The sequence below is a fragment of the Dasypus novemcinctus genome, chromosome 12, assembly GCF_030445035.2.
Source record: "Dasypus novemcinctus isolate mDasNov1 chromosome 12, mDasNov1.1.hap2, whole genome shotgun sequence".
NCBI lineage: Eukaryota > Metazoa > Chordata > Mammalia > Cingulata > Dasypodidae > Dasypus > Dasypus novemcinctus.
The window spans coordinates 10,215,844-10,235,223 of record NC_080684.1 but is presented as its reverse complement, the minus strand read 5'-3'; the positions used below and the strand labels follow the sequence as shown (position 1 = coordinate 10,235,223).

The following is a 19,380-nucleotide window of genomic DNA, read 5'->3' as shown; positions in this document are numbered from 1 at the left end:
AAGTGGGATCACTGAAAGAATTCAGCCCTGAGGCATCCATCCACTGTGAGTAATGAGTTTACTTCTCCTGTGCATTAGAATGGTACTAGTTATATGTCTTACTTGGAGAATTGGGAAAATAATTTTTCTGTTCTGTGATTCAGATCACTGTTGAAACAGACTAATTGAGAAATATTCTCTGTGTGTTCAACGTAATGTTTGGTGTTTATTTTGGTGTTTACTTTTTTAAAATAGAAGGTTCAAACTTAGTTTTTGAATAAGGTAAATATACCTTGGTGTAAATGTTTTCCTATGCTAAAACTGTCAGCAAGTGTGGTTTTCTTTTCTATTAGGTATAGTCTGAAAATACAGCCCGTTGAGAAAATGCACCTAGCTGTGGTTGCCTGCGGTGAAAGACTGGGGGAGACCGTGACCATGTTGAAATCAGCCGTCATTTTCAGCATCAAGCCTCTCCAGTTCCATGTTTTTGCTGAAGAGCAGCTACATGACAGCTTTAGAGACATAGTAAGTATTTGAGACTTAGGACTGTAGAGTTGAATATTTAACAGTTCACTATGGTAGGATGTTTTATCACTTCACTGAACAAAAGTGTTGATTGCATAGCTGCTTTCCTCAGATGGGGAGTGTTCCCTGTGCCTGTCTCATCTGAGAATCCAGATGTGGGGTTTAAGAGACTGGTTTTGAGCAGGAGTGGGCTTCTGAGAGTCTCTTGCCAAGCTTGGAGGTTTTATTTGACTGACTGTAGTTCCAGGATGTTACAGGATGTTTTGACTAAGAACTGATTCAGTTTTGTCTCCACCCTTGGCTTGGGAATGCCTCCATCGGAGTGTGTACAGGGATTTGAATCCTGTTTTGAGGAAACGGGGGTTTTGGTTGACGGTATGGAGGGAAATGGTTTCTTGTTCTGATAAAGTTTTTTTTTATTAAGCTTTAGATTAGAATTAAATTGGCTGCAATGGCAAAAAAAATTCCAAAATAACAGTGACTTAAATAAATTGATGTTTTCCTTTTCTGTCCTGTAAGAGTAGACAATCCAGGATGTGTGGCAGCTCCTTGTCTGCAGGGCCTCTGCCTTCTGTCTTGTACCCGTGAGTCTTTATCTCGTGGTCCAAGATGGCTGCCCAAGTTCCAGTCACCCACGAATTTTCTGCCCTGCTTCTCTTTAAGTGTGCTTTACAGACTGCACGTCCTTGACCTGCACCGAGTCATTTGACCATACCTAGCTGTTAGCCAGGGTGGAAAATAAACTCTTTACTCGGGGCAGCCATGTGACCTGTTTAACAGCAACAGTAACAACAAATGTATTACTGTGAGGGAAGAGGAGAATAGATACAGGGGATGGGAAGGGGTAATGAGGAGGATAACATAAAGTAAAATTCACCTGAAATCTCACAGCCTTGTGTTCAGAGATTGTGGTAAAGGTGACAATAATGATTATTCTATATCTATATCTGTCTGTATCTATCTGCATTAAATTAAGCTTTCAAACTGATTTATATTTTATGTTTGACCTGGAAACTTTGTTCATTGTTTTCAGTTGGTTCAAGCATCTGTAATTTTGAGATGTGCTTCTATGATCTTGATCTTTTTATCTGGATTATTTTCTAAAATATTAGCTGAGGAATTGAACTTGTCGTAACAGTTACTAGAGTAGTACATGACCACCAACTGGGGTACCTTGAATACATAACAAAAAACTGAAATAAACTTGTTGCTTCATCTTACAGGCAGCCTCTGCCTTGTGGTCAAATCAGACTGCGTTATTGCTTGTGTCATATGTACTGTATTTTTAAATTTAGTTTTTCTTTCTGTAATAATCAACTCTGAGAAATGTTTGGTTTTGTTTTTCATTAAAGAGTGCCAAGTATTTTCTGGAACATGTTTTTAGTACAAAGAAGATGATTAACTATTATAATGTTAAGTAAAAAATGATTAAGATTTCATTTTGAAATGTGTATTAAAAGGATCTTAAGGTGATTTATATATTGGGCAGGTAAATTAAAAGTGCTAAGGTTTTAAAATAATTATTAACAGAGACTTCAAAGCCTAATGTTGGAAGCAAAGGCATTCCTTTGAACTGTATTGGATGGCATTAATGTTTTTTTAAAATTACTTGAACACAATCATAATTGAAAAGGAGGAAGTCTTCAGCCTGTTTCATAAACTACTTAGCTTCCCCCTCTTAAAAATTGCTTCTATGCTCTTTAGAAATTGGAATCAACAATTCTATCGAAGCAACAGTAATGGGTAATACTTAAACTGAGTTTAAAACAATTCAGTGTCTTGAAATGCATTCAATACTGAAGAGAAAACATTTAGTTCATTATAGATTTCAGTTCTATTTGTTTTTATAATGATTTTTTTTATCAAAATTGGCTTTGGATATGTGCAAGTTGAGGTAGATGAACACTTTCAAGGCTATTTCAACTTTCTGATTTTGTGATTGATATCCTAATAACTTTCACTGAGCCTCACTTCTTCAGGGTGGAGTCTTTCTGGCATATTATTATGATTTCAAAATTGTGAATAAAAACAAAGAAATTGGTGAGAGAAAAATCTGAGTTCTTAACTATGTTCAAAATAAAATGTGTACTATCTTAATTAGCTCTTTTGTTTCACAATTAAAATGTCAGTTTATAATTTTTGAGAGAAAATGGAAAGTGGAACAAATTTTAACTGTTTTTCTGTCTTTTTTTTTTTTTTAATGCTTTCTTTAGCTTGATAGCTGGTCATTTCTACAAACATTTAATTATACATTATATCCAATAACCTTTCCAAGTGAAAATGCAGTGGAGTGGAAAAAGCTCTTTAAACCATGTGCTTCTCAGAGATTATTCTTGCCAGTAAGTTTTTTTTCCTGGTGTTTTTATGTTTTGTTTTGTTTTTTTAATTTGAATCTCCTTTTACAGCGATGAGTTCCTGAAGAGTTATGTATAAATTCATCTAAATAACTGAGTAGATGTGTGCACATATGCACACATACATATTGTTTTCCTTTTGAATAGCACTAGAAAAAGAATTTCCAAAGAACAAATAAAAGCCATAATATAAACTATTGTTAAAAACTTAATTTTAAAGTAATTTCTGATGAAATGTTATTTGTTACGTTTTCATTTATTCAGTTGCTGCAAACCATTTTTTCTCTAGGAAGCAGTAGAGGCACTCTGAGCTTAGTGGAGCAGTCTGTGGCCAGGAGAAATGCAGTGGCAGGGTCATTGTCGAGGTGCCTGCTACATTTTACAAAAATAAGTTGGAAATTGGGCAGATTGCATCATTAAATAACCATTTTTATACCGAGCCAGTTTACCTTTCTAACTGATAATTTAACACAGACACAAGTTTAAGATGCCTGAACTCACAAGGAAAATGGAACCATTTATTTAGTGGGGCTTCTGTTTGGTGCTGTTCTCTGGTGTTAAACCCTGGTTTGTTTGTTTTTTTAACCTAAACATGTGATTCAGAAGCAAGATTACCTCTTATTTTGAGTTGATTTCACCCACAGTTTTAAAATTCTCAGTAGTTGGTAGGACAGGGGTAGCTGTGATAGTAGAAATACTGAATTTAAGAACCTCGTAAGTTTCTGGGAAGTATATGAATTGTGGGAAAGAACATTCAGATAGTTGTTATTTAATGACTTACAACAATCCTTAGCATACTGAGAATATATATAGTTCACTGACTCCAGGCTGTCAGTTAGATTTAAAGCTAAGTTAGAATTTTGAAAGCTGAGTCTGCCTCACCAGTATCTTTGCTGTGCATGAAAAACATTGGTTCTTAGAATCTTCTTCACTCTCCCCATCTATTGTAGGAAGTTTACATATAAGGGATTAAGATTGGGGGGAGGGGGACTAAAACTTTTTAGATACTTGATGAATGCTTTGTATGTTTTTTTTTTTTTTTTTTTCATTTCTATGTTGAATTATGGTAGGGTCACATTCATTTAATAAATATTTGAGTGCCTATTTGGGACATGCATTTTTAATGAGGTGCTGGGTAATGGGGAATGAACAGAATGAAACAATTTCTTGTTCTCAAGGCACTTTTCTAATGAAGGAGACTGATATTAAACAATAATAAGTATGTTACTGAAAAAAACAAGGATGAAAGGAAAACAGGCTAGAGTTATTTCTAGTGTTGTTCTGCGTTATTAAAAAGTTTAATTGCTGATGTGATATAAAATTTCCCAGATCTTTTAATGATGTAATCTATTTAAATTCCAAATGGAATTTAGATTTAAATCCTAAATATTTCTTTGTGAAACCTCTGATATTGTCCTTATACGTCACTGTTATGTCTGCATTGTTTTAAGCAAATTTGAGTAAAATGATGCGTTATTTCTCTGAGGGATTAACTTTTTTGCTAAGTTTCTCTTCTTTGGGACCAGCTGAATGAAAGGAATGAAGGGTAGACCATGCCAACTCCTTCGCTCCAAAGGAACCATAGAAAAATACTGACCTAATTGTTACTTAACCTTATATCCAGTCTCTAGTTGGCCGTGACTCCCAACATTAAACTTGAAGCTTGACACAGTCTTCTCAATCTGCTAATAACTGTAATCTGTAAGGAAACAGTGTATCGTGGTATAGAAGCAGAATGTTGTTGATGTTAAAAACAGCTTCTCTCACTTACCTGCTCTTGCCCCAGAAAAGAGACACAATCACATATTTAGTTGAGGACTTTGAGCAAGTGAACTTTCCTTAGGGAGGCTCTGTAAGCGATCATCAGAGTTTTTCCTGGCCTGAGGTATATCAGCTAATATTGAGCTAATGGGAGCCTGGGGTGATGTTAGCCTACTAGCTGCTTATTAAGATGATGCCTTAACCTTAGCTACAGGAGTAGGTAGCAGCTTTAAAAAGCAGAATGCAGATCAAGCTTTTATTCTCATTATACTTTTAACTAAAAAGACATTAGGCTTCCCTAATCATTCATTCATACTTATACATTGACTGGCAGTAATATTAAATTTTCAGAAGTCCAATTCTAATGTTTGTTGTAAGGCAGAAATTAAAAATTACCTTTGAAAAATTCCTGTGGAAGGCACATGTGGGAGATTGAGCATCTCTCTGAAAGTGCAGCATGGTCTTTCTTCCAAGATTGGAAGAGGTGGTTACAGCCGCTGCTGCTGTGTTACAAATGGACAGCAGATTAAGAAGTTGATTTGGATTTAGAGAACATACGTAAAAAAATGCAGGCCTTTAAGAACTACAGTCTCCTGCTGGACAGCTCTTTGTTTACCCAGTGAAGGAGACTTACAGGAACCAATTTAAAAATGAAGAGACTGCAGATTGAAATCCTCATCCCATGCTCTAGATCAGATGCCGACTGAGCGGGATGTTGCTTGTACAAAAGCCTTGGCACAGTTTGAGCCTTGTCTTCACCTTTGCTGAACACAAATAATCTCTGAATTGTTGGGAGGCAGAAGACAGAAATAAATGCATGGATTCTTCTGGAGCCTCCTGGCCTTCTGGGTTCCTGTTTTGGCTGTGCCACTTACTTTTGTTTGTCCCTGGCTGCTCTGTGTGTCTCAGTTTCTTCCTCTGTAAAAAGGGGGTAGTAGTACCCAACTCATAGGTTAATACTGTTGTTATTGAGCTCTTACTATGTGCTAAGCACTGTTCTAGGCACTGGAGGTTTAGCAATGAAAAATCAGGCAAAATCCCTGCACTGAGATAGTTTACATTGTAGTGAGGTTTGACAGACATTCAGTATGTATAAATAAATGAGTTCCGATAGCGGGAAGTGCTATGAAGCCAATAAAGCATGGTTATAAATAGAGGTGTTTGGGAGAGAGGGGTTGCTGGCTGTGAGGACAGGCTTCTTTGTGGAAGTGGTGTTTTAGTTCAGACTGAAATGAGCAGAGGTGCCAGTCAGTAGAGCCACAGCTGAGGAAACAAGGTCAGAAGTTCTTCATTTGTATTGGTTTATTTCTGTACTTATTTCAGGAAATTAGAGCTTGAGATGTACATTCACCTGTATTAATAATGTTATTTTCTTTATGAAAAACAGTTCTTTCCTGATCTTGAGGATATCACTTTTATTCTCTGGTGGCTATTACTGAGTTTTTTGTTCTGGTTTGTTTTTATAGCTTTGTTTCCCTAAAAGTTAATATTAAATTTAGGATGCCCTTATATAACCTTTATATTTGTTGATAGTATTTTTATATATGCTTTGTATATGACAGAGGAAAAATTACTTAAAGTTAGTGTAAATTAATTTCTTAGAAATTTTTTTTTAAAATTAAAGCTTCTTTTACATTTTATGTTAAAAACAATTATAGTTAGTGATTCAAATATTTCTCCTCACAGCTAATCCTGAAAGATGTTGACTCACTGTTGTATGTTGACACCGACATCCTGTTTTTGCGACCCGTTGACGATATTTGGTCTTTACTGAAGAGATTTAATTCCACGCAAATTGCTGCAATGGCACCAGAACATGAGGAGCCTCGGATAGGATGGTATAATCGCTTTGCCAGACATCCATATTATGGAAAAACTGGAGTAAACTCTGGAGTTATGTTGATGAACATGACTCGAATGAGAAGGAAGTATTTCAAGGTAAGTCACCGATGCAGTAGTTGGTTTGCATTTCTCTTTTTTTCCTCTAAATTGTTTGGTTTCCAATTTGGTTTTGTTTTATTAAAGTCTAGATTAAAATATTCAGAATTTTCTATTTATCCAGAATAATTGCAGAAAAGTATATTCTGTTGAGTAGAGCATTCATTATATTAGGTCAAACCAAATGATGTTAAAATGAATTGAAGTAACAGTGCAGGAAGCCGTGAGCCCAGCTCTCTAAATAGTCCTTTACAGTGGTAGTTGTTATTTTGTAGTTGTGTAGTCTTGGACGAATTGAATCAAATATGATACATCATGGCAGTGGGGGCTTTATAAATTGATCATTAAGGGTATACCCTCTATCAGCCTTAAAAAGGAATGAAGCCTTTAAACGTGGAATAACGTGAAGGAGCCTCAAAGACATCATGTTGAGTGAAATAAGCCAGACACAAAAGAACAAGTATTGTATGAGCTCACTGGTTTGATATAATTAGAATAAGCGAACTCACAGCGTCAGAATCTAGAATCAGGTTACCAGGGATGGTGTGAGGATAGGGAATGGGAAGCTTAGGCTTAAAATGTACGGAGTTCCTATCTGGAATGATGGTAGCACAACTTCGTGAACATAATTAACAGCATTGAAATATATCTCCGAATGTGATTGTGTATATGGTATATATGGTATATAGCTGCGTAAAAATTTTTTAAAATGTCCATGAACTACACCACAGAAACAGTGAACCTAAGTTAAACCATGGACTAAATATAGTTAATAGTGCAGTTATAAAAATGTGCTATCATCAATTTTAACAAATATTCCACACCAATGTAAGGGGTTAGTAATAAGTGGTATATGAGAATCATGTAATTTATGCATGTTTGTTCTGTATACCTAAAACTTCTCTTTTAAAGAAAAAAAAAGATTATGTACTCCTTAACCAGTTGATGTGGTTCAAACCCTGGCACCTCACTTGGTAACTGTGACGTTGGATAAGTTTTGAAAGTCCTGAGCTTGTTTCTCACCTGTGACATGTAAATGATGATAGTACCTACTCTTGCGGTTTTGTGAGGATTAAATCAGTTAGAACAGTGGCTGGCTCATAGAAGTGCTGGCTGTTTAAAAATTTGGTGCTGTTGGATGTAAAAAGAAACTGCTGCATGTTTCTTTCAAATGGTGAGGTCTGTGGAAGAGTCAGGCTATTAAACTCTGATTATACATTCTGTATACACAAGTATGTTGTACTGTTGGCCAGTTTCGGGTAGATGAGTTGTATGCAATCAGTTGCAAGTCCTTGTAGTTTTTGGGCTTTGGAGTCAGTGCACTGCTGAACAGCTATCCTGTTAGGTAAACTTTCAAACCTCATCCTCAGCTGCAAAATAGGGAGAATAAATGAACTTACCTCATGTAAGTGGTTAGGGTTAAAGGAGATCTTTTAAAAATATATGTAGCATAGAACCTGGCACAGAATAAGCAGGGAATAAATGTTAGCTAAAATGAGTGCCTTCTGGAACATCCCCCTTGGCTTTTCCTATAGTGATAAAGGCTTACTGTTTATTCCTTTGTATCTAGTTAGTACTAAGTTGAGCATCAAGAATTATTATGTCTTTTATGATATGCATATATATGTGTATGTTTGTAAGTATCAGAGATATTTCTGATGGAGCAGATTTTATACCATTATTTATTACTCCTTTCTAAATATATGAATTAAAGCTTTGCTAAGGCAAAGAGCTGTTTGTAACCTTCACCACCCACCTGCTGTCTTTTCAGTCTTAGACGTCTTAACAGTTCATACCCATCCCTCTTTACTGACTGTAGACCTAGTAGACCTAATTTCTTTAGCCTTCTCAGTTTCTGAACCTTTCTAAAAACTTGATATCAGTTCACTTTTGGCTCTTACAACTGAATTGAATACATTCGGGAAGAACAGGATTGGCAACCCCTACTTTTGCTTTAACAGTGAGCATGTTTCTTCAGTTAACTACTTTATATGTTGAATTTTTAATTCACATACCCTAAAGTTTTACGAAATAAAACAGGAGTAATAATGAGTTTTCAGCATTTCTCATTTTTAGACTATACACAGTAATACTAAACCAGAAGATGGTGCTGTAAGATTATCTGTTAAGATATAATGTGATTTCTCAAAGGGTCTGCATTTGAAATTCATAGACTTGTAGAATATTAGTGTTGCAAAGGACCTTAGAGATAATTTACATAGAGTACCATTATTTGATTTTTTTAAAAAAAATTCCCAAACCAGCGATATAGCTCAAACCTGTTAAAATTTTTTTACTTGTTTAAATGCCATTCTTAAAAATTTTAACAGTTCCTCCCTTTCTCCTTTTCTTTTTTATTCTTGCATGTTCAAAGCCTGCTAGAAATGAAGATATGGGGGTTGAAATAATTTCTGAACTTTTAGCCTTTTTGCTGTGCATTAATGGCTTAATGAAGAAAAATTTGAGAGAATTAATTGACCATTAATTTAAAAGGCATAATTTACTCCACATTTACTCACTCTCTATACAAAACAACTGTATTCTTGTCACTGGGAGCATACTTGGATTTGCTTTGTTCTCAAACATTAGATTAAGATTGCTGAGATGACAAAAATAAATGACTTTTAGTTCCTTTTTTCTTACATCTTTATTTTTCCAGATTGTTTTCAGTTTGTCTGTAGCAAAAATTGCCTTGTTTTTTTCCCTACTAATTCTACAACTTCTGACCTCAATAATAAGTTTCAGATCTCTTGTGCTGTAACTGAATTACTTGTAACCACTTTCCAAACTGTTTCATACATACCAATGAATGTTGCCCCATGGTTCTTATCATGTGGAAACCCACAAGACTGCAAATTTAGGGTTAAGGTTGATTTTAATTTTAAATTTTAAATTTAATTGTCTGGTATATACATTTAAATCATCTTCTGGCTGCAGTGGACAAAAAAAAGATTTGATCTCTGAGATAGTGACACTATTTCATTCATATCCCTTCACCCTTCTACTCCCATTGAAAGACTTAACTTCTATTCATTAGAGAAAAACAAATTAGATGCCTTGGGATTTGTATTTGCTGTACTCTGTTTTTGTCCTGTCATTTTCCTTTTAAAGTATTTCTTGTCTCCTTCCTTAACTTTTTGAGGACATGGTATGTTAGTTGTACAACTTTATGTTCTCAATATTTACCATGATGTCTGGCATAAAGTAGCAACTCAGTAGATACTTATTGGCAGAGGAAGCAAGAATGAACGTTTTAGAAACAATAAATTGACAAATTATTGTAAAATACTGGAAAAAGAACACTTCTCATGGGGTGGACATTATGATTGCTTTTGTCTATTTGAATGATGTATGTGATCAAGTGGTTTTATTGTGTTATATATAGTTCATAAAAGCAGAAATCAGTGAACTTCTTATCAAAAGGAGTAGAGCTTTTCAATGTTGGATAATTAATCTTTGGGCATTACTGAGTTAGTAGCATTGTTGAAGCATAATGTAAATAGCCACCTGTTAATTTTACATAGAGGATATGCTGTTAATAATAAGTCAGGGGGAGGTGGTGGGGTATATGAGAATCCCCTATATATATATATTTTTTTAAATTTTTAATTTCTCTCCCCTTCCCTGCCCCCCCCAATTGTCTGCTTTCTCTGTCCATTTGCCGTGTGTTCTTCTGTGCTCACTTGTAGTCTTGTCAGCGACACCTGGAATCTGTGTCTGGTTTTCGTTGCGTCATCTTGCTGCGTCAGCTCTCCATGTGTGCGGCGCCATTTCTGGACAGGCTGCACTTTTTTCACACTAGGCGGCTCTCCTTACGGAGCACACTCATTGTACATGGGGCTCGCCTACATGGGGGACACCCCTGCATGGCATGACACTCCTTGCGCGCATCAGCACTGTGTGTGGGCCAGCTCATCACACAGGTCAGGAGGCCCTGGGTCTGAACCTTAGACCTCCCATGTGGTAGGCGGCCACCCTATCCGTTGGGCCAAATCCGCTTCCCTCCCATATATTTTTGACGTAACATTTAGTAATCTAAAGCTTTAAAAACAAAATTAAAATAATGAGTCCATCCATTTTCAAAAACAAACTTAATTCTAAAAGCAAAGCCAATTGTTCTTAATATAATGCATATATATTTTGACAGTAGGTTTGCTAAAATTAGTAAATCACAATTATGTTTTACTGTTTTAAAAATTATGAAAGAAATGCATGCTTATAAAAGTTCTAACAGTTCATGGTATATAAGAGTAAAAAGAGACTCTCCTTTTACATGTCACTGCTCAGTCCCATTTCTTTGGCCAAAATGACAGTTATAAACTTTGCTATATATTCTCAAGATGCTTTAAAAAATGTATTTGAAACAGATATACATGTACACTAGCACATGCAGGATATACTTTCAGTTTGCTTATTTCACTTACTGAAATAAGTGACTTATTTCAAGGTACATAATGTTTCACAGTTTTTAATGTCTGATATTTTAGAGAATGGATGATTTTGTTTTCATTTTATTGTTTGGATATATTGGTATAGATCTGTAGTTGTATGGCTGAAAAATATCGCATTTTTAATTGTATTTTCCCAATCACTACAAGTATGGTTGAAAATCTTTTAATATATTTATTAGCAATTTCTATTTTCTTTTTTGTGAGTTTGTCCATATCTTACTCATTGCGTTGTTTTCCTATTTCTTATGGACTTGAACTCCTTTTTATATATAATGCCTCTTTTTGGGGGGCGGGGGGGAGGAAAAAAAAGACTTATTTACGACTGGCTGGGCTTGGAGCTTCTCATTCAAAATCCAAGCTCCAAACAAGATTTTTGAGTTCTTTTTATACAGAGGTAGGGCCAAATGGTTCTTTGTTTCAGTGCTTAATAAGCTTGAATTAACATATATCTTCCACATCCTAGGTAAGCTTTTGGCATGGACTTCATACATTCCCTGTAAGCCTTTTTCTTTTTTTTGTCTTTATTCATTTTTTTAATATTACATTCATAATGCCTCTAGATTAAACTCACTTCTCAGATTTTCATTGGTTGTCTTAGATTTTCTGGTTTATATAATCAGAAAATAACAGTTATTGTTTCTTGTTCAATATTTTTCTAATAGAACATTTTCCTTTAAGTTATAAAAGCTTTTTCCCTTTTGAATTTCTTTTCTATGACTGCATTGAATCGTGTAATTTTTATCTTTCATTGATTTTTTTCCTTAATAAATATATTGGTGAAGAATTGAAATGGTCTTACCAGTTCTATTTTTTGAATATGTTGCTGGTCTTTGTCCATGTGCGATTCGTATTTTCTTTTCCAAGTCCTAAGAATGTTTAGTTAAATGCTCAATGACTTATTTCAAAGGGTTGTCTTTCCAATAAAGTGCTTTTTTTAATTAATAAATTTTTTAAAGCACTTTCTTATTAGCTCCTTAGGTAAAACTTGTGTCAGTTTACTGGTTGTTGTTGTTTTTTTTTAATTTCTGGTTATTTTATAATTACTTTGTTTACTGTATTCTGAGAAATTTCACAAAAGGGTAATACAGTTATGGCAGATCATCTACCATACTTTGTTTAAATATGTGGATTATTTTTGGAATTCTGTCTTTTCTCTCCCTTTAAAGGATAGATTGTGCATATCTTCCTTCAATTTATTATATATCTGAATGGTTTATAGTAATACTCTTAAACTATCTATGGAGAAGGATCAGTGCTTTTTAAAATTTCTAATCTGTCACAAGTGAGAATTTTAATAAAATGTATACATTACTAGAAAAACTAAAGACACAAACTTATTGTTAAATTGTTAACAAAGGTTTCTAAATCTTAATTTCTATTCTTAATCATTTTGTTGAGGTAGATTAAACATGCACAGATGACATGCTACAAAGTGTAACACTGGTTATGATCTGGTCCAAATGACTTAATAGTGTTTTTAGCTCTACCTGTTTACCCCAGATTTGCATCATCCAGAGCCCTCTTTCAACTGTTAGTTTTTTCCTTATTTGACTTTATGTTTTTAAAATTATAAGCTATGAGCATCTCCATTGATACTGAAAAAGCACTTGATGAAATTCATTATCCATTTTTTATTTTTAAAAAGCATAACTTATGTTGGATCCTTAATTTTAATATGACATGTTTAAGCTCAAAAGGCAGTATTGTGGGAAGCAGATGTGGCTCAAGCAGTTGGGTGCCAGCCTACCACATGGGAGGTCCCGGGTTCAGGTCCCAGTGCCACCTAAAGAAGACAAGTAGACACTGCACCGCAAATGAACAGACACCTAAACGAGCAAATGCCACAAGTCAGCAGCGCCCCAGCCTGTGGATTTAGGATGTGGCTCAGGCTGTTGGGCACTCGCCTCTCGTGCGAGGTCCAGATTAGGTTCCCAGTGCCTCCTGGAGAAGGCGAGTGAACAGTGAACAGATGGATGAGAGAACCACCTGGCGGAGGGGGCCATAAAAGAAAATTAATTAAATAAATCCTTAAAAGGCAATATTGTGCTTAATGGGGAAACTGGAGAAACATTCCCATTAAAATCAAGACAAGGATGTTTATTGCCACAACTGTTACATAATATTATATCAATATTCTCAGCATGGAGACATAACAAGTCCCCAAACTGGTCAAATGAAATAGATAACAGGTATAAAAACTAGATAGCAGGAGATAAAGGTATTGTTTGCATTTGGCACATGTCTGTCCACCTGGAAAACAGAAAAGAAGCCATTGAAAACTACTGTAAGCAGTAAGACCATGTGGTAACTCAGCTGGGTTGGAGTTAAAGCAGAGAAATTGGTTTTCTGAGAGGCAAGCCGTTTTGTCTGCTGGATGAGGCCCTGAACACCTGGAGCTCTTTCAGTAGTAAACATAAACAGTGTTGATATGCAAACATGTAGGTACGTGACACACATGAATACGGTGCTGTCTAGCAGGGTTGTAATTTATAGGGAGCTTGAGGTCCTCAAAATGGACTGCATAACTACTTCCCTCCTCTTCGTAGTTTTCTGTGAGTGGCACCAGATTAGGGTCCTTTTCATAGAGCACAACCTCCAATGCTTCCAGCCTCTCCTTGTGATGGTAAGAGTTTGTGGGATTGCATATATCTTGCTAGGCCTGAACCTGTACCTCAATTTTGCTCTGTCATTCGTGGTACCGCTTTATGGAATCTCTTGCTTGAATTTTCCAGTTAAAAAATAAAAAATAGGGGCACTTGAAAGAAATTGGCAAGATATATATGAAGAAAACTTTAAAATGATAGTGAGAGGACAAAAGAAGACTTAAATAGACATGCAAATGTTCTTGGAAAGGACAGTTCAACGTCATAAAAAGGCTAATTCTCCTTTAGACTTGTGTACTATAAACAGACACAAAATAAATGAATTTTGTCATCTTTGTTCTTTGTTTTCCTCTCTCTCCCTCTACTAACTGGTTTTTGCCAAGCATTGGTTTTGTGTGTTTACTTTTGTATACATGTTCATGTCTTTGAACTGCCAGTTATAGAGATTAGCAAATCAATCCAAGAATATAATGGTGATGTTAGTAATAATATTAATAGCTAACACTGAGTAAGTACTATGTAGCAATTACTGTTCTAATATTTTTTATTTTTATATTAACAGATATGATCCTTAGTCACAGTCATTTCCCTAAACCACCACCTACTTTCTCTTTTTCCCTTCTTTCTTGACTTTTGTTTATTAGTTTTATTTCTTTATGCAACTACAGGTGTCTTTGGTATCTTCCCGACTCCTGCTGGGCAGCCTTCTCATTTGGTTACAAATGTCACCTGGTTTTGTAACAAAAGGAGTTTTCATTTCTCTTTGTTACTCTGTATGATTTGCTAAGGGAAGAATGGGGAACTGGCTTTACCTTTGGTTGCAGTTTTAAACCCGGAAGTCTGAGGATCATTTTAATGTGTTTATCAACAGAATGATATGACAACTGTACGACTACGCTGGGGAGATATACTTAGGCCGTTGCTTAAAAAATACAAACTAAACATCACGTGGGGAGATCAAGATTTATTGAATATCGTGTTTTTTCATAATCCAGGTAATTACTTATATTCCTTTTATTCTTTGCCTTTGTTAAAAAAAATCAGACAGTATTTAGTCAAAAATGAAGAAACACATTTATTTGATTTTGACTTATCTTAATTATAATTGGCACCATTTGTGTTTAAGATAGAGTAAAACTTTTTAAAATATTGATTTAGTTGGAAGAGATCTAAATAGGATCTTTTTCTTTGCTATTTTAAAACTTAGCCTATAGGAGTTGTATTTTTAAACTAAAATTTCTACAAAATGTTAACTCTGTGGAATGAGAGGGTATTTGCTTCACTGTTTTGTTTTTCTTCTTGTAGAAAGTCTTTTTGTCTTTCCCTGTCATTGGAATTATCGACCAGATCATTGCATCTATGGAAGCAATTGCCAAGAAGCTGAAGAAGAAGGAATCTTTATTCTTCATGGGAACAGAGGTGTTTACCATGACGATAAGCAGCCAGCATTTAGAGCTGTTTATGAAGCACTGAGAAATGTAAACATTTGCTTTTTTTTTCACTTTTCATTTGGAAATACTTTCAAGTTTACAAAGCATTTGAAAGAGTAGCACAAAGAATTCTTGTTTACCCTTTCCCTGTATTCATCAAATATTATTTTTACCCCATTTGCTTTATCGTTGGTGTTCTCTATATACCAACATTAATTTTTAAAAAAATCTACTTGAGTTTAAGTTCCATATATCATGTCTTTTTGCTTCTAATACTTAAGTGCATATTTTCCTACTCCTAAGAACATTCTGTTATTATCCACAAAGATAGCAACTTCGGGAAATTTAACCTACCATCCATGTTATCTTATTTTTTGATCTAGAATGATTTCTCATCCTTTCTTTGTCTTTTACGTCATTGACATTTTTAGGTAATAGAATCTTCCCTGCCCCTTTTTAAGAATCTTCTTTATTGTGGCTCCTTGGATGTTTCCTTACAGGTAGGTTCAGGTTATGCATCCTGGTCAGAGTGCTCTCCAGTGTGTGCTGTGTCCCTCTCATGCTTGATGTCACCTTTGACTGTCTCTCACTGGTGATGTTGATTCTGGCTGTAGAGTAGTATTCATTCCTTTTACAGCCAGTCTGTTTGGAGACTCACCATTGAAGCATCCTGCTCCTCATCAAAGTTTCCTTCCTAGATTCATCACTCACTGATTGTTCTTCCCTGAACCAGTCTTTACTGTGGTAGTTGCCAGTCCGTGATGGTGCAGCTCCGGTGTTCCTTCCACATGTGTCACTTGGCACTCAGCGTTCTGCTAAGGGAAGAACCCTCCCTTCTTCCCCGTGCGGTTATGTGGATTATCAGTTCTTTGTTTTTCTTTTTTCTCTCATGATGATGATGATTTAGAATTTATTATTTTCTTTTAATTACATTGATTATGAAATTGTTCCCAAGTTGGCCAGTGGGAGCCCCTTTTGACACTTCCCATCATTTTTTGAGTACCTCCTTACTTTTCTGTCCCAGCAAAATGTTCCAGGCTCATCTCATACCCTCCCTGCCCTAGCCCTGACGTCAGCCAGCTGTCCCAGCAGTCCTTGTTCCTATTAGTGGGCCCTGGGTGCTAGGTGTGCTTACTGCTGCAAGGGTATCTTTGCTCCTAGGCCCTTCAGTGACAGAACTAGGAAATACATACAAGAAGTTGTGTTTTTCACAGTGATGCCTCCAAGTCCAGTCCATCCCCACAAGGCTCTTCCTTGCTTTCTCCCCTAGTCTATATTTTATTTCCCTTCTTCCACAGTTACAGCTCTTAACATCTCCGCATTTCCTTATTTGCTTAATCTTCTAATATACTTAAAATCATTTCAGGAATGCTTCGTTTACCTTTATCTCCATGTCCCTCCTCCCACCCCAAAGACCAGCCTACTAAAAAGAGTTCGGGATTTGTTTCCAGTTTCTGCTTCCCTCCTCTCTCTTGCTCCCAGACAAATGGTGTGTACTCATTACTGTGCTCAGAAATTACTTGGATTAGTTTTTTTTCCCTCCCTTTCAATGTGGTTATTTTATTAATTTGAAATATAATTGGGTTTGTTTTGGTATGCCTTCAAATATAGTATTTGTCCTCATATGATAATTGATTTAATTTTATTTTTGAATATGTAGAGATTAATATAATTCAAAAAGTCCAAACTATAATGGGTTGCTCAGAAATGTCACTCTTTTCTCTATCCCTTCTACCCCATTCCCTCCATTTCCCTGGCACAACTACTCCCAACCCTTAGCTGCATCCTCTTGTAGGTTACCAACTTTATTGTTTTCTGGTTTCTTTTTTGCAAGATGAGCAGATATATGTATGTTTTGTAATTTTCCTTTTCTTGCACAAAAGGTAGCAGTATATATTTCCATTTACCCTTTGCTTTTTTCTCACATAAAATATTCTGGAGATCCATGCATTCATAGATAGGAATCCTTGTTGTTTTTTTTTTATTTTTATGTTTTATTAATTTTTAAAAAATTTTATTTTGAGAGAATTTCATACCTACAGAACAGTTGCTAAAATAGTACACACTCCATACAGAGAACTCCCACGCTGCCCAGATACTCATATATCCACCAATTTTAACATTTTGCCACTCTGCCGTATCATTCTACCTATCAGTCATCTTTTTATTTTCTGAACATTTGAGAACATGGCACACAAAATCATTGTCCTTGAACACATAAGACTTCCATATATGGTATTCATTTAGGTAATCACCTTAAGTGCTGTTGTCAAGTTCAAGTAATTTAACATTGATAGAAACCTGAATTCTATATTCTAGTTTTTTCTTACATTCCTGTAATGTCCTTTGAGCCTTTTCTTCTCTGTTCTTAGATGCCATCCAGCATGATGTATTGCATTTAATTGTCATTATCTCTTTAGTTTATTTTTCTTTTTTCTTTACTTGTGGGCATATATATACAACATAAATCTTCCCATCCTAACCCATCCCAAGCATACCATTCAGTGGGATTGATCACATTCACATGTTGCAGTACCCTCATCACTATCCATTATTTTAGCTTTCTCTTCACCTCCAACAGTAACCCCAAACTCATTTTGCATTAATTCCCCGTTGTCCCTGCCGCTACCACTGGCAGTCTGTACTTTATTTTCTGTCTGAGTTTGCTTATTTTCTGCTATTTTCTTTGTGATTGCCATGGGGCTTAAATTTAACGTCCTAAACTAGAACAATCTCATTTGCTTTGAAACCAACTTAAATTCAGTAGCATACAAAACTGTGCTCTTTTTCACTCCCACTTTTATATAATTATTTTCACAAATTACATATTTATACATTATGAGTCCAAAACTATTGATTTATCATTATGTCTTATGCATTTGCCTTTACATCCTGTAGGAAGTAAAAAGTGGAGTTACAAATAAAAAATATAGTAATAGTGGTATTAAAATTTATGCCATTACCTTTACCCTGGAGACCTTTATTTCGTTATGTGGCTTTAGTCAGTGTCTGGTGTGCTTTTTTTTCAACCTACAGATCTCCATTTAGCATTTCTTACAGGCTAGACTAGTGGTGACAAAGTCTCTTAGCTTTTCTTTATTTGAGAATGTCTTAATTGCTCCGTCAATTTTGAAAGACATTTTTGCCATGTAGAGAATTTTGGTTGGCAGTTTTTTGCTTTCAGCTCCTCAACTATGTCGTCCTAATGCTGCCTTACCTCCACGTTTCTGATGAGAAATTGGTATTTAATCTTCTTGAGGCTCCTGTGTATCTGACATGTTGCTTCTTTCTTGTGACTTCTGGAATTCTAAGATTGTCTTTATCTTTGGCATCTGAGAATTTGGTTATAATATAGCACAGTGTAGGTCTATTTGGTTTTATCCTGTTTGGAGTTTGTGGAACATCTTGAGTGTATTCATGTCTTAGTTAAATTTGGAAGGTTTCAGCCATCATTTCTTTGAATATTCCCTGTACCCTTTTCTCTTCCTTCTCTTTCTGGGACTTCCACAATGTACATATTGATAATGCTAGATGTCTCTCAGTTTCCTCAGGCTCTGTTTACTTTTTTTCCTCCTCACACTGAATGATATCAATTGTCTTATCTTCAAGTTCACTGGTTTTTTGTTCTGCCAGCTCCAATCTGCTGTTGAACCACTCCAGAGAATATTTTTATTTCTTATACTGTTGTCTTCAGCTCTGTTTGATTCCTTTTCATAATTTCTATCTTTCTATTGATATTTTCTTGTTCTTTAATTTTCCTGATGTCTTTTGGTTTTTTTTTTTTTGTCCATGTTTTCTTTTAGCTCTCTGAATATGTTTAGGGCTACAGTTTTTAAAAACTTTTCCTGGAATGTCCCAGGTTTGATCCTCCTCATTGATGGTTTCAAATATTTTAATCTTCTCCTTTGTTTGGGCCGTTGCTGCTTCCTGTTTCTTTGTCTGTTTTGTAACCTTTTATTGAAATCTGGACATTTTGATATTTTTAGTGTGTACTGCTAGAATTTAGATTCTGAAGTTTCTGGTTCTTAAGTTTGCATCCAGCTAGTTTAATGACAGATCTTACATTGAATGCCAGGAGCTAGCAGTAAAGAGGAGGAGGAATGAAAGAAAACACCTCTCCCCAGTGTTTGAAGATCAACTTTTGTGAGTAATCTCCTTCAGGGCTTATCTATGAAGTGAGTTTGGAGAACAGTTCTAGGACAAAGTCTATTGGCTTTCCTGATCCTTTCGGTGTATTCCTAGGAATTCTTCTGTTTAAGGATTGGAATGTCCCCTCTTCCCTAGGAAACAGTGCCCTCATGGTCCACTTGTCCTGCAGCCAGTGGCAGCCCATTGCTCT

The 19,380-nt window shown here is 35.6% G+C and overlaps 1 protein-coding gene across 2 annotated transcripts in view; it reads left to right on the top strand.

The window, feature by feature from the left end:
• Positions 1-19,380, top strand: part of GXYLT1 (glucoside xylosyltransferase 1) — a 70,208-nt gene that overhangs the window by 36,574 nt on the left and 14,254 nt on the right. For both annotated transcript variants that reach the window (XM_023590171.2, XM_012526921.3), the window contains 5 exons: positions 333-504; positions 2,718-2,843; positions 6,306-6,557; positions 14,483-14,606; positions 14,917-15,089. In XM_023590171.2, the coding sequence (XP_023445939.1) occupies positions 333-504; positions 2,718-2,843; positions 6,306-6,557; positions 14,483-14,606; positions 14,917-15,089 (847 nt within the window). The remainder of the gene's footprint in view (positions 1-332; positions 505-2,717; positions 2,844-6,305; positions 6,558-14,482; positions 14,607-14,916; positions 15,090-19,380) is intronic.